Raw genomic sequence first — 16938 nt, 5'->3', positions numbered from 1 at the left:
ACTATAGCACCCAAGGTTCAGCACTCCAGCTGAGACTGAACTAGGGTCTTAAAGTGCTTCAATATAAACTCCTTCCTCTTGTACTCCATAGCCCTATTAATAAATTCTGGCTATCATATGTTTTATTAACAGGTCTGTCAGTCTATCCGTTAATTATTTATGCACATGTATTCACAGGTCCTGCTGTTTATGCGCCCCTTTTAGAGTTGTACCCTCTATTTTTCAAAACTCTACATGTTCTTCCTACCAAATTGGATCACTTCATATTTTTATGCATTGAATTGCATCTGTCACTTATCTGGCTTATCTGTCACCAACTTATCTATATCCTTTTGAAGTTCTACACAATGCTCCTGACCAGATTACAATACGTTGAAGATAATTTTTTTCTTTAAATTCTGATATTGTGTCTTGAAAACTAATTTTTAGGCCATTCATATGTCAATAAAAGCTAGAGTCCTACTCAGCATTGATCCCTGGGCATCTCTACTACAAATATTCCCCCAATCCAGAACCATTCATTAACCATTACTCTCAGTCAATGTCACTTCATTTTGTTACAGAATGAGCTCTATTCCATGAGCTCTAATGTTTTCTCACTGGTTGTGTGGCACTTTATCAGGTGCCTTTGGAAAATCCATATTCACAACATCAACAGCATAGTCCTATGCAGGCTTTTCTCCTAACACTTAAAACAAAACTTCAGCAAGTAAATTAAACACAATATTTCCTTAAGCATTCCATGCTTGTTCTCCTTAATTTAACTTGATTGTGACTATTAATTTTGACTTAAATTATTCTTTCCAGAAGTATCCCCAATACTAAAGTTAAACTGACTGGTTTGTCATTGCTTGGCTAGTCCTTGCATCCATTTTTGAACAAGATGATAATGTTTACAATGCTTCAGTCCTGTGGCACCATGAGTCTAACGAAAACTGAAAAAATATTGCTAATGGCTCTGCAACCTTCTGTCTTACTTCCTCAGCATTCTTGCATTCATCTCATCCCGCCCTATTTTCTTGTCAACTTGAAGCACGAACAGCCACCCGATATCACATTGTCATCAATGCTAGGTACTTCAAGCAATTCAGTAAACTTCTCTTTCACCATGGCCAGGGTAGCATCTTTTTCCCTATTTAATACTTCACCCATAACCATTCTTGCAAGTTTGAATCCCCATTTTAGACCCTAATTTGACACCACTCCTTTCCCACCCTACTGTTCATTTGTTTGTTCATGGAAGATATTGGGATTCTCATTTATGTTAGCCACCAGTCTCTCTTAATACTTTCTTTTCTCTTATTTGGTTTTCAATAAACCTCTCAACATTTTAAATTCAGTCTAATCCTGGATTGTATTACCTGTCTGGCGTGTATCAGAAACACGCTTTTTTCTCTTGACAATAATTTCTGCCTGCATTGTCATTCAGGGAGCTCTAGATTTGTTTGCCTGCTCTTTCCCTAACAAGAGAATTATGCCTGAGTCATCTCTGCTTTGACAGTATCTCACTCTTCAAGGTACTGGTTTTTTTTCGCCCTTGTTTAACACCAGGTAATTCAACCCAGATCCATTCTTATCCCTTTAATGTTGGCTTTCCACCAAATTATTCTTAATCTGCATTTTACCTTATCCTTTTCCATGTTTATCTTAAACTTTATGACACTGTGATCACCATCCCTGCGATTTCTTCAACTGACTCTTAATCTACTTGGCCCACCTCATTCCCAAGAACCCAATGTAGTGATGCTTTCGTTCTCATTGGACTGAGAGCATACTGATGTAGAAAATTCTCCTGAATACTTCTGGCAACACTTGTTCCTCTGCTAACACTTTTACTTTCCCAGTCTATATTTGGATAATTTTCGTCATCTATTATAACTATATAATTCTTACACTTCTCCATACTTTGCAAATTAGTTCATCTACATCCTTCCCATCCTTCTCATTAGTTGATGCCCCATCATCTAATGGGAAGAATGTTGTGAAACTTGATAGGGTTCAGAAAAGATTTACAAGGATGTTGCCATGGTTGGATGATTTGAGCTATAGGGAGAGGTTGAATAGGCTAGGGCTGCTTTCCTTGGAGCGTCAGAGGCTGAGGGGTGACATTATCGAGGTTTATAAAATCACAAGGGGCATGGATAGGATAAATAGACAATGTCTTTTCCTTGGGGTGAAGGAGTCCAGAACGAGAGGGCATAGGTTTAGGGTGAGAAGGGAAAGATATGAAAAAGACCTTAAGGGCAACCTTTTACTCAGAGTGTGGTACGTGCATGGAATGAGTTGCCAGAGGAAATGGTGGAGGTTAGTACAGTTGCAACATTTAGAAGGCATCTGGATGGGCATGTGAATAGGAAAGGTCTGGAGAGATAATGGGCCGGGTGCTGGTGTGTGACGAGATTAGGTTGGGGTATCTGGCCAGAATTATCAAGTTGGACCAAAAGATCTGTCTCCATTCTGTACATCTCAATGACTCTAATGACTCTATCACATTTACTAGTTTTTAATTCAAGTTTGTCAAATTAATGTTTGTTTAGCCAACAACATATTTCTAAACTGATCCAAGATAAGTTTGATTTATTTTCCGATTTTAATGCCTTAGTTGTCTGTCTTGATGGATAACAAAACAGCTAGATCCTCCTATCAACCTCATTATAATAAAGATGCCATATCAGAAAGATTGACTGGCAGATCAGAAAGACGGACTTCAACTCGACCAGAACCAGCTAACCACATAAACGAAGAAAATATTTGCTTCTCAAAGCAAACATCTAGAGCTGTTTCTTTGGGTAAGAAACAATATATAGTAGAAACCTTTAAGTATCACACAATTAAACCTAGAAGAATCCCAAGTTATTATATTGAATGTCAACACTATGAATTTTCTCCCAATCAATGTTTGAATGCTTTGTTGCAGTAGTTTTCTAATAATTTGCCTCCATACACATTGATTTTTCTTTTTATTATCCTATCTGAGGTTTCCTATATGCTTGCCATGTTTCAAGGTATTACCTCTACTGTAACTTAGTTCACTTAAAATGATTCATTGTTTATTTTCCAATTCCTTTCATGGATTATGCTATATTTTTAGCATGTTTATGTTTATTTGCTTTTTACCATAACCTTTGGTTTCCAAAGGCCAAAATGCTCCCATTCCGTCACACAACCTTGACTTGTTTGAACATTGATTTGTGTCCTATGCTGAAAAACGTCTTGTAAATTAATTATCCAATTCGCCCGATGATAGTGTCTGTGATTTCCTAGTTTGATTATTCCATTATCGGCAGGTGTGCCTTTAGCTGTCCATTTCACTCACCAAAACTCTCCTTCCTCTTTTAAGACGTCCCTTAAAACTTGCTTCTCTAAGCCAATTTTTGACGATCTGACCTCATGGTTTCTTTTAAGATACTGTGTCTAAATTTGTTTTTGCGAATTGACTTGGGCTATTTTACTCAAAAGACACAAAAGGTACTATATGTTTTTACCACTTCTTTGTTAAAGATCACTGCTTCTATGTGTAAAGGAAAATTTACTTGAAAACTATAAAATGTTTTCAAACAAGAATGTAAGAATGTAATAAATAGGAGTAGGTGTAGATGATATAGCCCACCCAACCCTTCTATTTAATATGATCTTGGCTGATCTTCAGCTTCAATTTCACCTTCATGTCCTTTAAATCCCTGAAAGTCCAAAAATGTTTCATCTTAAGCATACTCAAGATGGGGCATCCACCACCCTCTGGAGTGGAGATTTCCTACGATTCATAACTCTCTGACTAAAAGAAATCTCATCTCAATCCAAAATGATTGCACTGCTTATTCTGCAACTCTGCCCCCATGATCTAGATACCCAAGGCAGGGGCAAAAAACTTAGAGGGTCCATCCTGTCAAACCCCTTCAGAATCTTATTTGTTTCACTGACATCATCTCGCATTCTTCCAAACTTCCTAGGCAATAAGTCCATTTTACCCAGCCCCCTCATAATAAGACTGCCCTCTCATCCGAGGAAACAATGCAGTAAACCTTTGCTGTTCTATTTACAATGCAAAATACCCATTGTTAAGTTTGGAGAATAAGTCCTGGGTTTTCACTCTCAAATTACAGGGCTATCCTTCTAGAGGCAGGATTTTGATGGAGTCGGAGTGGCACACCAGGACATAGCAATGGCAGCCTCAGGCTATTGAATACTGAAGTGGGCTGCATAAAATATCCTTGACTCTTTGCATTTTTGCCAAATTGTTTCATTACATTTTATGCCCTCTAACTCTCAATGCTCATACTGCATCACTCACCCCCTGTGTCATCTCATTCCCTACTCAAACTCATGCCAATCCACCCACTACCACCCTTGGCCTTTACACTATCCATGCCAACATACCCAATATCCACCATGGAAAAACTCATCAGCCTGTTGAGATGAAACAAAATAAAGGCGTAAATATACATTAGAACATTTACTATATTGAAAAAGGACCTAGTCATATAGGTACATGCAAAACATTTAAATATCCTCAAGTGCTCAATCCTTATATAAATTATAAGAATTTCTATTCATAACCTCACATCAAAGAAAACTAACTGTTTAGTAACTTCTTTGACTTGTCAATCAAACTGTGAACTCAAGGCACGTAGGATTCACAACATTGTGGATAAATGGACAGCACAAATAGAAGTAAGCAGATAAGATCCAATGAACGTTATGGAGATGTGGCTGCAGGGTGTCCCAAGGCTGAGAACTGAATATTTTAAAACTTTCGACATCTAGGAAGGAGTAGTGCTGTTGATAAAGGATCATGTAATTTAAGAATGTCAATTTAAATCTAGACCAGGCATGCCTAGTTAGCACAAAAATAAAACAAAGAACTATGGATGCTGGAAGTCTGAAACAAAAACATAAATCGCAGGAGAAACTTAGCAGGCTTAGTAGCATCTGTGGAGTGAAAGCAAAGTCAACATTTCAAATTCAGTGACTTTTCTTAAGGATCTTAGGATTCTGTAGAAGCATCACTGGACTCAAAATGTTAACTCTGTATTCTTTGCACTGATACTACTAGAGCAGACAACTTCTAGGATTGTAGATTAGATAGCTTTTAGAACAGTATGTTGAGAAATGAACTAGAGAATCAGCTATTATTATCTGGTATTGTACAATGAGAAAGGGCTAATTAATAATCTCATTGCAAATGAACCTCTATGGAAAAGTGACTCTAATATTTGAAAGAATTTAGCATGAAGTCTGATAGTGAAATTGTTCCATCAGCAACTTGGGCCAGAATTGTCCTGGAGTCTGAATGATGTGGACAATGGCAAGACAATTGGAAAACTACGGTGAGAGTGGAAACATTAGATTCTCAACATTGCAGTTTAAAAAAATCTGAGTTTGTGCCTTAGGTTTGAATGGCTAGATGTGAATCTCACTAGTCAGTGACAAAAGGCATATTTAGAATCAAAGAACTCCTGCAATGCAGAAAGAGGCCATTCAGTTCATCAAATCTTCACCAACCCTTTGAAAAAGATCCCATCCAAATCCAACCCTCTCTCCCCACCTATTCCTGTAACCCTGCAAGAGATTTTTTTTATAACCATGGCTAATCCACAACTTACACACTACAGGGCAATTTTTAGCATGACTAATCACCCTAATCTGCACATCTTTAGACCATGATAGGAAGCCAGAATACCCAGAGGAAACCCCCACAGGCATGGGGAGAACATGCAAACTCCACACAGTCACCCAAGGTTGTAATTGAATTCGGGTCCCTGGTGCTGTAAGGCAGCAGTGCTAACCACTGTACATGGTGTGCTATTTGGATGTGCTAACATCACATTACTACCCAAGCTCACCTTGTGTAGATGCAGTTTGCTTTTATCTCAAACAATAGCAAAAAAAAAGGCAGAAGCAACTCCCACCATGAAAATCTGAATGCATATCTGGCAACTGCCACTCATTGACATCTGGGTATTCATTTTGACTGGATTTCATCAATATCTCATAGCGTGCTCCATGGACAGCAACTGCTTGTATCTATCATTGAAGGAGGTTGGCACCATAAAAGCATCAGCTGCAGCACGTTTTGTCTCTCTTTTTGTTCCATTTCAACATTGTACTTTGGAGTTGACTACCATCATGTAGTGCTGAAAATGTGTTGCTGGAAAAGCACAGCAGGTCTGGCAGCATCCAAGTAGCAGGAGAATCGACGTTTCGGGCATGAGCCCTTCTTCAGGAAATCATGTAGTCACATGCAAATATACTGCATGTGCTTCAACTGAATGACCATGTCTGTAAGCCTGAGGGAAATATACCTCAGTCAAATCAAAAGGGACTATCTACTGCAAGAGTATTTTGAGGGTGTGACTAGCAGATTTGATAAAGGGAAACCAGTAGGTATTTAGAATTTACATAAGTTATTTGGGGTGGGGAACAAATGTAATATTTCCAAGTTTGCTCATGCTACAAAGCTAGGTGGCATTGTAAATTCTGAGAAGGTGCAAAGAAGCTATAAATAGGCTGAATTTGAAAGAACATGTCTGATGGAATATGCTATGGAAAGACTTTTTGAGCAAAAACAGAAATGCTCTGTTTCTTAAATGGTGAGAAATTGGGAAGTGTTGATGTCCAAAGGGATTTGGGTGTCCTTGTTAATGAGTCACCAAAAGCTAGCATTCAGGTACAGCAGACAATTGGGAAGATAAATGATATGTTTGCATTTATTATAAGAGAATTTGAATGCAGCAGTAAAGCAGTCTTGTTGCAATTGTTTAAAGCCTTGGTGAGACCGCATCTTGAATATTATGTACAGTTTTAGTCTCTGTACATAGAGGGAAGAAAATGCAGATTCAGCAGATGGATCCTCAGGCTGACAGGATTGACCTTTGAGGAGACATGATGAGCATCAGCGGGGACCTCGTGAGGCATACAAATTCTTGAATAGCTCGAGAAAGTAAATAGAGGACAAATATATTCCCTGGCTGGAAAGAGGAAGGCTCTAAATCAGGGTACACAATCTCCCCTTATCAGTTAAAGTGAATTCTGTCTAAAATAGAGGCAAAACTTCAACACTCAGATTATCAGCTCAACGAAAGTTCAGGCCCAAAACTTGATACTGAACTTCAGGTCTGATCTCACCAAAGCCCTGTACAGTTTCTGCAAGACACCCTCCATTATGTATTCTTACCTTCTTTTATTGAATCTCTATGCTTCTTTTCCCCTTGAACATCCCAACTCCCCAAAAAACTTGTTATCAGACAATATTTGACACCAAGACATATGAGATGTTTTAAAAGATGATCATTAACATGGTAAAAGAGATATGGGGGCCAAAAATTCTGCTGTTTAGCGGATTTCCAACATTGACATCTTGGAAGTTTGCCATTTTAAATGTACATTTTAATCTTCAGAGCTAGTTTACTGTCAGGAAGTAACTACAGAACTGTGATTGGGAGAGTGAGCAAATGTGGGAACAGACAAATCTAAGAGCAGCTACTCCTCCAAGAAAAGATTCTACCTCTTCCATGCTGGCATGTTCAGTTCCTCCAATCATGCTTTTCTGCTTTTCAAAGATAGAATCTATTATTGGAGTGCAACAGTTATTCTGGCTGGTCCTGTTGCCCCCATTCAGAGGACTTCCAGTTGCTTCACTAACAGGAAACTGACTATCACTTTCTATCACTTTAAGAGCTTCCCTTGCACAACCTTTTATGCATTGGACTAAGATTGACTGAGTAATTTAAAATTGTGAGTGAGGGATGATTTACTGCTCTGAAATATGATTATCCTGATTTCCATGGTATTGCATCAAACTGACATTTGAATGTAATGATTCTTGACTACAGGATAATTCTGCTGAATCAGTCAAGATCAGACAGTTCAGCAGAAATAAGCAATTGAATTTGTTAAGTTTCTGACATGTGACGATAGTGGGTAGGTTGCTACGTCTTTAGGACTTCCACAGCTACCATTTAACGAAATAAATTAGTGGTGGTAGTTGTGGATGCAATGACAAGTAACATAAATGACCAAATCTCAAAAGTGCAGGTATTTATTTAGTTTGTTGTTAGCTTATATAGACTGCTTCTTATCTCAGATTTATGTTTCATTGTATTAAAACTTGGAATTTGAGCTGAATCGGATCATAGTTTATTACCTTAAGTTAATGCAGTAATTGTATTTAGAATCCAAATTTGAGATAATGTATCAAGGAACTAAGGAAAAATGGTAGCCTGAACTCCTCATGTTAATTACCTTGTCTTCAACCTAGTTTCACAGATGATGAACAGACACTTTTCAAATTTCAACCTTAGTTCAAAGGTAATAGCACCTTACCCCCTCACTGAACAAATTCTGCCTATGATGTAGAGCCTGCAAGGTCATGTTCTGTTAGTGCAAAGTTTATCTGTATTACATCTGCATTATGTGCAAAAGCTGAAATATTAAAATGCAGAGTACATTTTGGCAATTTTATACATATATATTAGTCTAGTCTTGGCAGTTACAGAAAAGAAGCAAAGAGAAAACCAATGATTTTACCCACTTGAAGTCTAATAATGTCACACTTAAAGTGGCCTTGAAGTATTTGCATTTCAGTGCTAAAATGAGTGCTATAATTTCTGGCTCTTCAAGCTGTAGTGAATTTGCCACTTTGTGCTATCATTTGTATGCGATTCCTTGTCACAAATAGTTTTGAGACCTTTTGTTTTTGGCCACTCATGAAGATAAGATTTTAATATGTATTTCAAAGGAGTAAGGACAGAGAGAAAGGTGAGGAGTTTTATGAAAACATTCAGAAAATTTAGAACTTGGGTCACTAAAGACATGTTTGTCAATGGTGGAACAATTAAAATTGGATCGCGTTAGTGTGGTTGGAAATCCCACTGTTCTGAATTTTCTGACCTGGATTGGGAACAGTTCTTGAGTATACCCTTAATTCTGTCCCATGCCTTTAACACTGCTCGAGTAATGTTCATTTAAAATGAGGTATTGCTCCATTGGAACTGATCCTTAGCCTGGCAGAACTTCTTTTGAATCAAATGTGGCAAGACAGGAATTTCCAATTTTTGTTTTGGGAAAGTATCTGTCTATGCCTTGTTGACATAATTCCTTTGTAGAAACGATGTACTTGGAGCATGTATTTTATTTCATTAAGTTCATTTTCTCTTTATTCTTTTGTGGGCTATCGATGTCACTGGCTAGGCCAGCACTTGTTGGTCAATTCTAATTGCCTTGCAGAAGGTGGTGATGAGGACTCTTATTGAACAGCTGCAAACTATGTGTTAGAGATATATCCAAAGTGAAGCTATGAAGGGTGTTCCAGGGTTTTAACCAAATACAGTGAAAGTGATACAATTCCAAGTTGGAATGGTGTGTAGCTTGGAGGGAAACATGCAGGTTGTGCTCTTCCCATGCTTTTGTCCTTCACCTTTCTGGATAATGGAGGTCATGGATTCATAAGATGCTGCTGAAGGATGCAGTAGTCTAGCTCACTATGTGATACACACTACTGCTATTATGCTTCATTGTTTGAGGAAATGAGTGTTTAAGGTGCTAGATGGAGTGCCAATCAAGCAGACAGCCCTGTTGTTGATTCTGACAATCTCTTTAAATGTTGTTGGAGCTGCACTCATCCAGGCAATGGGAGAGTATTCCATGACAGTCTTGATTTGTGCCATGATGGTGGAAAGGCTTGGGGGAGTCAGGAGTTGAGTTACTGGTTGCAAAACTCCCAACCATTCACATATTCTTGCAGCCAAAGTATGTATATGTCTTGTTCAGGTCAGTTTCTGGCCAGTGGTAACCCTAGGAAATTGATAGTAGAGGACCTTGTGATGATATTACCATTAACTATTACAAATATGTGGTTTGATTCTCTGTTGTTGGAAATGGTCATTACATGACACTTAAGTAACACAAATGTAACATGCCACTTAACAACCCAACTGCCCAGCTTATGCTGCACATAGGTAGGGATTGCTTTAGAATCTGAGCAGTTGCAAATGGTATTGAATATTGTGCAGGGAGCAGTGAACATCCCCATCTCTGGTGGGGTAATGTCATTTATGAAGCAGTTGAAGGTGGTTAGGCCTAAGGAACTCCTGCAGCAATGTCCTGAAACCTTTGTTCTAGGTATGATTCCAACTACTGGAGGACTTTTCTCCTGATTCCCATTGACTTCAGTTTTGTTGAGTCTCCTTGATGTCACATTTTATTAATTGCTTTTTGTCAAGGATAATCATCCTCACCTCCTCTCAATGCAAATAGTGATGCTAGTAAGTGTTTATAAGGGACATTAAATCTATCCAAATAAAGAAAGGCAAGGAAGCATCAGAAAGATTGACTTAATAAAGTATCAGTACGCTTATAGTAATTTTCAATAATATTTCCTTTAAAAAAGATGCCTCTGTCACAATTCTAATTAGGTGTTATGTATATTGGCCAACATTTCATGAACAAACAAAAACAAGTATTGCTGGAGAAACTCAGCTGAAGAAATCTCCTGTAGGGTCACTGGTCTCGAAACATAAACTTAGTTACCTCTCCTGCTGGTCTGAGTTTCTTCTACAATGTTTGTTTTCATTTGTTTCAGATCTCCAAAATCTACAGTTGTTTGCTTTATTATATGAGAAAATTTCATAGTTCATTGAAAAACTAGGAATAGAAACTGAGAAACTTGGGAATAAAATAAATAATGTAAGTATTAGGAAGGAGTTTGTTCTTCATTGTTAATGCCTTCATTTAGCAGTCATCTAATCACTTTGTTTATTTCATTCTTCTCATTGTAAGCTAAACCAAAAGATGAGATTGAAGTTTTGTCAGAAGATGATCAAATTGAACAGCCTCGACCCCCACATGAACCATCTTCTGACAGGAGAAATCGTAGAAAATTACATTTACGGCTGAGTGACATGGCAAAGAATGGCCCAATTGATGGTAATATTGTTCAATATCTAAGTTTCTCATGTTCTATTTTATACACATAAATATGAAATTAAATATTCCAGTGCATTTGTGCAAATAATGTCCATTGATACATATGTTAGGCTAAAACATTGGAAGCACGACAGACATTTTGTAGGTAGTTATGTAATTAGTATTTTTAAAACTTCAAAAGCACTCTAAACACTAAAATACAATGTTATTACAAACAATGTTCATGTATTAATGGTGTTCATATTATTTCTGGGTAAGGAAAGTTCTGCACCACTTAGTGTATGTATTTCTATATTAAGATTCAAATCATATGCAGGATTTGTTCAAGGTTCATGAAAAATAATGGAAACAATTTCAGGTTTAAACTTTTAAGAAGTAATAGTTCTTCATTCATTATTCTCCACAACTATTACTAAAGTAGGCATTTGGTCTAAATAAGTGTAAGAAGCATTCATCTCTAACAATTTTTTTCTGTTGCATCATACGCGAGTATTTCATGGGGTCACAATTCCTGGCAAGTTTTAGCCTATAATGGCATTGATGACATTCAGTGAAAAAGAATTCTGAAATTATTATTAAGGGTCAAATTCAACACTACATTAATAAAAATGTCTGGGCTTAAAATATATATCAACAAAGAGACAAGGTGAGATGGTTAGTTAACATAATGTCCTTACTTCTGGGCTTGAAAATGAATTCAGCGCAGCCTGAAAGATGTTTTCTGTCTGTGGGGTTTTACATGTTCTAAATAAAGTGTCATTGAGTACTTTTACTTCAGTTTCAAATTAGAAAGCAATTCTCCCTGCTTTCCAATTCGATTTTCAGTGAGGAACTGGCTCAGGCATAATATGGCATATAGGCACATCTTGTTTTAGAAATCAGTAAAATGAAAAGTTTGAAACGTTGAGCAAATCCTTCCTTCAGAGGTTTGATGGTATTCTGGAAGTAAACATTTCAACTTGAGGCTCTTCTCAGCAGTGACGTTCTTGTCATGGAAAGTAGAAGCATCACACCTCAATTGATGGTTGTGGAATGAATTGAGTCTCTCAACATTCTCTCATATCTCGACAAACTAAATTACAGGGTTATGACAGGGAGGTATGGAAAAGGAGAACATTTTCAATGAATTATATTTCATGAAACAAAATGTTGCCATAATGTCACAGGTAGTCACCCTTATGTACTTTAAGTCCAGCTTTTTGTCCATTTTTGCAGCAAGGTGTAATGAGGTCAGGAGCAGAACAGGCCTGATGGACCACAAACTGAGCAGTGAGCAAGTTATTGTTGAGTAAATGTTACATGAAAGCAATGTCAACAATACTTTCCATCACTTGTTGATGGTTGAGAGTAAATTGAGAGGTGTGTGTGTGTGTGTGTGTGTGTGTGTGTGTGTGTGTGTGTGTGTGTGTGTGTGTGTGTGTGTGTGTGTGTGTGTGTAGCGGAGGGCGCACTCTTGTGATGTGACTGAATAGCTCTCTACTGTGCCATAAAGCTTCCTATGTTTCTATATTTTAAGAAAATTCATGATGCTATATAGAGTTATACAGCATGGAAACAAACCTTTTGGTCCAGTTAGTCCACATCAACCATGTTCCCAAACTAAGCTACTCCCTCTTACCTGTATCTGGCCCATATCACTCCAAGCATTTCTAAATGTTATTTAAATTTTGTAACAAGTACCTGTATCCGCCACTTCCTCTGGCAGATCATTCCACACACAAACCACTCTATGTAAAAAAAGTTGCTCCTCATGTCCTTTTTAAAAACTATCTCCTCTCATCTTAAAAAGATGTGCCCTAGTTTGAACTTCCCAACTCGATGGAAAAGGCCTTTGCTTTCCACCTTATCTATGGCTCTCATGATTTTATAAACCTCAACAAAGGTCACCCCTCAATCTCATATGCTCCAGTGAAAAACATTTCACCCTCTTCAGCCTATTTTTGTGACTAAAACCCTCCATTCCTGGTGCCATCCTGTGAAATCTTTTCTGAACCCTCTCCAATTTAATAATAAACTTTGAATAACAATGCCACCAGAACTACACACAGTACTGCAGAAGAGGCCTCACCAATGTCCCGTACAACCTCAACATGATATCCCCACTTAAAGATCTGAGCAATTAAGGCAACATCTTCTTCACCACTCTGCCTGTGATGCAAATTTCAAAGAATTATCCACCTGAACCCCTAGGTTTCTGTTCTACAACACTTCCCATGCAATTAACTGCCCTTGTTTAGTTTACCAAAATGCAATACCTCACATTTATCCAAATTAAACTCCATCTGCCACTCCTCCTACACTGTCCACTCTACCATCAATTTGGTGTCACCCACAAACTTACTAACTGTGTCTCCTGTATTATCATCCAAACCATTTATATAAATGACAGACCAAAGTGGACCCAGTACTGAACATCACTGGTTAAAAGCCTCCAGTCCAAAAAAAAGACCCTCCACCACCACCCTCTCCCTCCTCCTGTTAAGCTAATTTTGTATCCAATTGGCAAGCTCACCTTGTATCCCATGTGATCTAACTTTACTTATTAGTCTACCATGCAGAACCTTACCAAAGGCTTTACTCAAGTCCATATAAATAACATCTATCACTCTATCCTCATCAATCTTTTTAGTTACGTCCTCAATAAAACTCAATCAAGTTCATTTGATGATGAATGGAAAAGTTTTCCTGATATCTAGGCCAATGTTTATTATTCATAAAATTCTTTGGTGACTTTTTATCTCAGGAATCCTAAGGGAATGACACCTCTTCTGTTGAGAGATGTCACGCTGTCCTATATGTCCATGTGCAATCAATTGTTCCTGCTTTTCATGGAATTTAGAAACTCCTGTTCATTCAGGTTGCCTTATTATCTCCATGGGCTATTTGTTGTAGACATTTACCTTTATGATAAGTGACTGTTTGATGCAGACATAGCTAATTGACTTAAGTGGGCTATATCATCCACTTCAGCTTAAAAAGAGCCAAAGGAATGAATGTTAAGGACAGAGGTTAGTCTCACTGCAGGCAGAGACTAATCAGCTGGCAGACAGGGTTGCAGATTCTTCCATCAGAGGCTCTAAGAGTTTGCAACAGTCTGCCTGGAAAACCTGAGACAACATTATAATTGCAAAGAAATAAATCTTTGAACTGTAAGACCCTTTGTTGAAGATAGGGACAGATATGAGTAATACACTTACTATGCATTATCCTTTGCATCTACTGCAAGATGTTTTCTTGCTAGTGCTGCTGCTCCTCTTGCTCCATTACCTCCCCATCATCTACAGTTGACTGTGTTAAATTACTTTAAATCTTTGCTGAATTACTTGAGTTTCCATCCTGCTAAATGAATTATAGCAAACAATTGCAATTCATTGAGAGAAAAATTATACGCAGCAATCTCATAACACTCCAACACAATGTCAAATCATTTTAGGTAAATTCCTTTTGAGTATTATTTGCAGGTGGGTGCTTGTTTAAATATCTGTCCTAGTTGTCAATTTTTAAAATACATTAATTCATTCTTGGGTGTTTCTGGCTGGAGCTGCACTTATTGCCCATCCCTAGATGCCTTTGAAAAGATTTTGTTGAGCTGCTTTCTTGAATTGGTGCAGTCCAAGTGCTGAAGATAGACCCACAATACTGCTAGGAAAGAAATTCCAGGATTTTAACCCAGTGACAATGAAGCAACAGTGATATATTTCCAAGTCTAGAGGATGAATGGCTTAGAAGGAAATTTGCAGGTGGAAGTGTTCCTATGTATATTCTGCCTTTGACCTTCTAGCTGGAAGTGGTTGTGGGTTTGTAAGGTATTATCTAAGGAGCCTTGGTAAGTTTCTGCAGTGCATCTTATAAATGGTGCACCCTGCTACTGATCGCCGTTGGTGGAGGGAATAAAAATTTATGGATGCCAGTCAAGTGGGCCACTGTGTCATGGATTGTGTCAATTAGATTAGATTACTTACAGTGTGGAAACAGGCCCTTCGGCCCAACAAGTCCACACCGACCCGCCAAAGCGCAACCCACCCATACCCCTACATTTACCCCTTACCTAACACTACGGGCAATTTAGCATGGCTAATTCACCTGACCCGCACATTTTGTGACTGTGGGAGGAAACCGGAGCACCCAGAGGAAACCCACGCAGACACGGGGAGAACGTGCAAACTCCACACAGTCAGTCGCCTGAGTCGGGAATTGAACCCGGGTCTCAGGCGCTGTGAGGCAGCAGTGCTAACCACTGTGTCACTGTGCCGCCCACTCTTTATTGAGTGTTGTTGAAGGAGAAAATTACTGCAGATCCTAGAAACTGAACAGCAAACGAAAAATTACTGGAAATCACAGGTCAGGCAGCATCCATGGAGAGAAAGCAAGCTAACATTTTGCGCCACCTGGACTCAAAACATTAGGTTGCTTTCCCTTCATGGATGCTGTCTGACTGCTGTGTTCTCAAGCGTTAAGTGTTGTTGAAGTTGCATTCCTCCAGGAAAGCGGGGAATAGTCCATCGCACTCGTGACTTGTGACTCATAGGTGGTGAACAGGCTTTGGAGAATCACAAAGTGACTTACCCACTGCAGGACTCCTAGCATCTAATCTGCTTTTGTAGCCATTGTACTTATATGGCCAGCCCAGTTCACTTCTTGCCTACAGAAATCACAGGATGTTGGTGGCATGGGATTCAGTGATGGTAGCACTATTGAATGTCATGGGCAGCGGTTAGATCTTTCTTGTTGGGTTTAAGACTGCCTGGCACTTGTGTGACATGATTGTCACTTACCACTTCTCAGTCCAAACCTGGATATTGTCGAGGTCTTGCTGCATTTGAACATGGACTGTCTTATATATAAGGAGTCACAAATAGTGTTGAACGTAGTGCTAGCATCAGCAAAGATCCCCACTTCTGACCTTATGGTGGAAGGAAACACTGATGAAGCAACTGAACATGTGCGGGTTGAGGACACTGCACTGAGGAACTCCTGCAGAGATGTCGTGGAACTAAGCTGACTGTCTCCCTACAACAACTATCTTCCTTTGTGTGAGGTATGAATCCAACCAGTAGAGAGTTTTCCTCCTGATTCTCATTAATTCCAGATTTGCTAGGGGTCCATGATGCCATATTCAGTTGATTACTGTCTTCATGTCGAGTGCAATTACTTTCACCTTACCCCTGGAATTCACCTCTTTGTCAGTGTTTGAACTGAGGTTACAATCAGGTCAGGACTTGAGTGCCCACAGCAGAACCCAAACTGGGCATCAGTAAGCAAGCTATTGCTGGGCGGGTGTTGGCTAGATGGCACTGTTGGTGACACCTTCCAGCATTATATGGATTTTGAGTGCGAGCAACAGCTGAGTTTAATCGAACCCAGAAAACTACAGCTAAGGTAAGACAGTTTGTTTTAAAATTACTTACTGGTAGCGGACAGCGGTTTTTTTTATTGTTCACAGAAAGAGCGGGAGCAGCAGGGGAAGTGATGACAACCAGAGGGACAGCCGGGAAGGAAAGCACTGAGTATATAAATCAGGAAGACGGCGAAACCCAAGACTCTACAACTGTAGTGTCTCCCACCCGCTCTCCTCCTCTAACCTCCTTAATAAGTACTCTGGTTTTTTAAGATAAGGATTTTCTATTTCTTTATCAGTGACTGGTTAAAAATTTACTTTTTTTGTTTATCTATTAATTGGTTTTTAGAAAAGGACTATAGCAGAGAGGTATCAGAAAGTATTTTAACTCAAACCTGTATAAAGTAAAAAAGTAATTAACTAAGCAGAGATGGCTGGGCAGGTGATGTGCTGTAGCCGTATGATGTGGGAGCTGGCTGATCCCATTGTGAATGGCAGTGATCATATCTGCAGCAAGTGTTGGTTGCTGGAAGAACTCCGGATCAGAGTTGATGATCTGGAATCTGAGCTTCAAACACTGCGGCACATCTGGGAGGGGGAGAGTTACCTGGACGCTTTGTTTCAGGAGGCAGTCACACCTGGGAGATTAAGTAATTCACATTCAGTCAGTGATCAGG

General features: G+C 38.8%; 1 protein-coding gene across 1 annotated transcript in view; it reads left to right on the top strand.

Annotated features, from left to right (window-relative positions):
• The window catches only part of cfap20dc (CFAP20 domain containing), a 400449-nt gene that overhangs the window by 200086 nt on the left and 183425 nt on the right, over positions 1-16938 (top strand). The window contains exons 9-10 of the mRNA XM_060835856.1: positions 2603-2789; positions 10777-10923. Coding sequence (XP_060691839.1) covers positions 2603-2789; positions 10777-10923 — 334 coding nt within the window. The remainder of the gene's footprint in view (positions 1-2602; positions 2790-10776; positions 10924-16938) is intronic.

The sequence above is a fragment of the Hemiscyllium ocellatum genome, chromosome 14 (genome assembly GCF_020745735.1).
Source record: "Hemiscyllium ocellatum isolate sHemOce1 chromosome 14, sHemOce1.pat.X.cur, whole genome shotgun sequence".
Lineage (NCBI taxonomy): Eukaryota > Metazoa > Chordata > Chondrichthyes > Orectolobiformes > Hemiscylliidae > Hemiscyllium > Hemiscyllium ocellatum.
The sequence above is the reverse complement of the archived record's forward strand: the minus strand, read 5'-3'. Positions and strand labels throughout refer to the sequence as shown.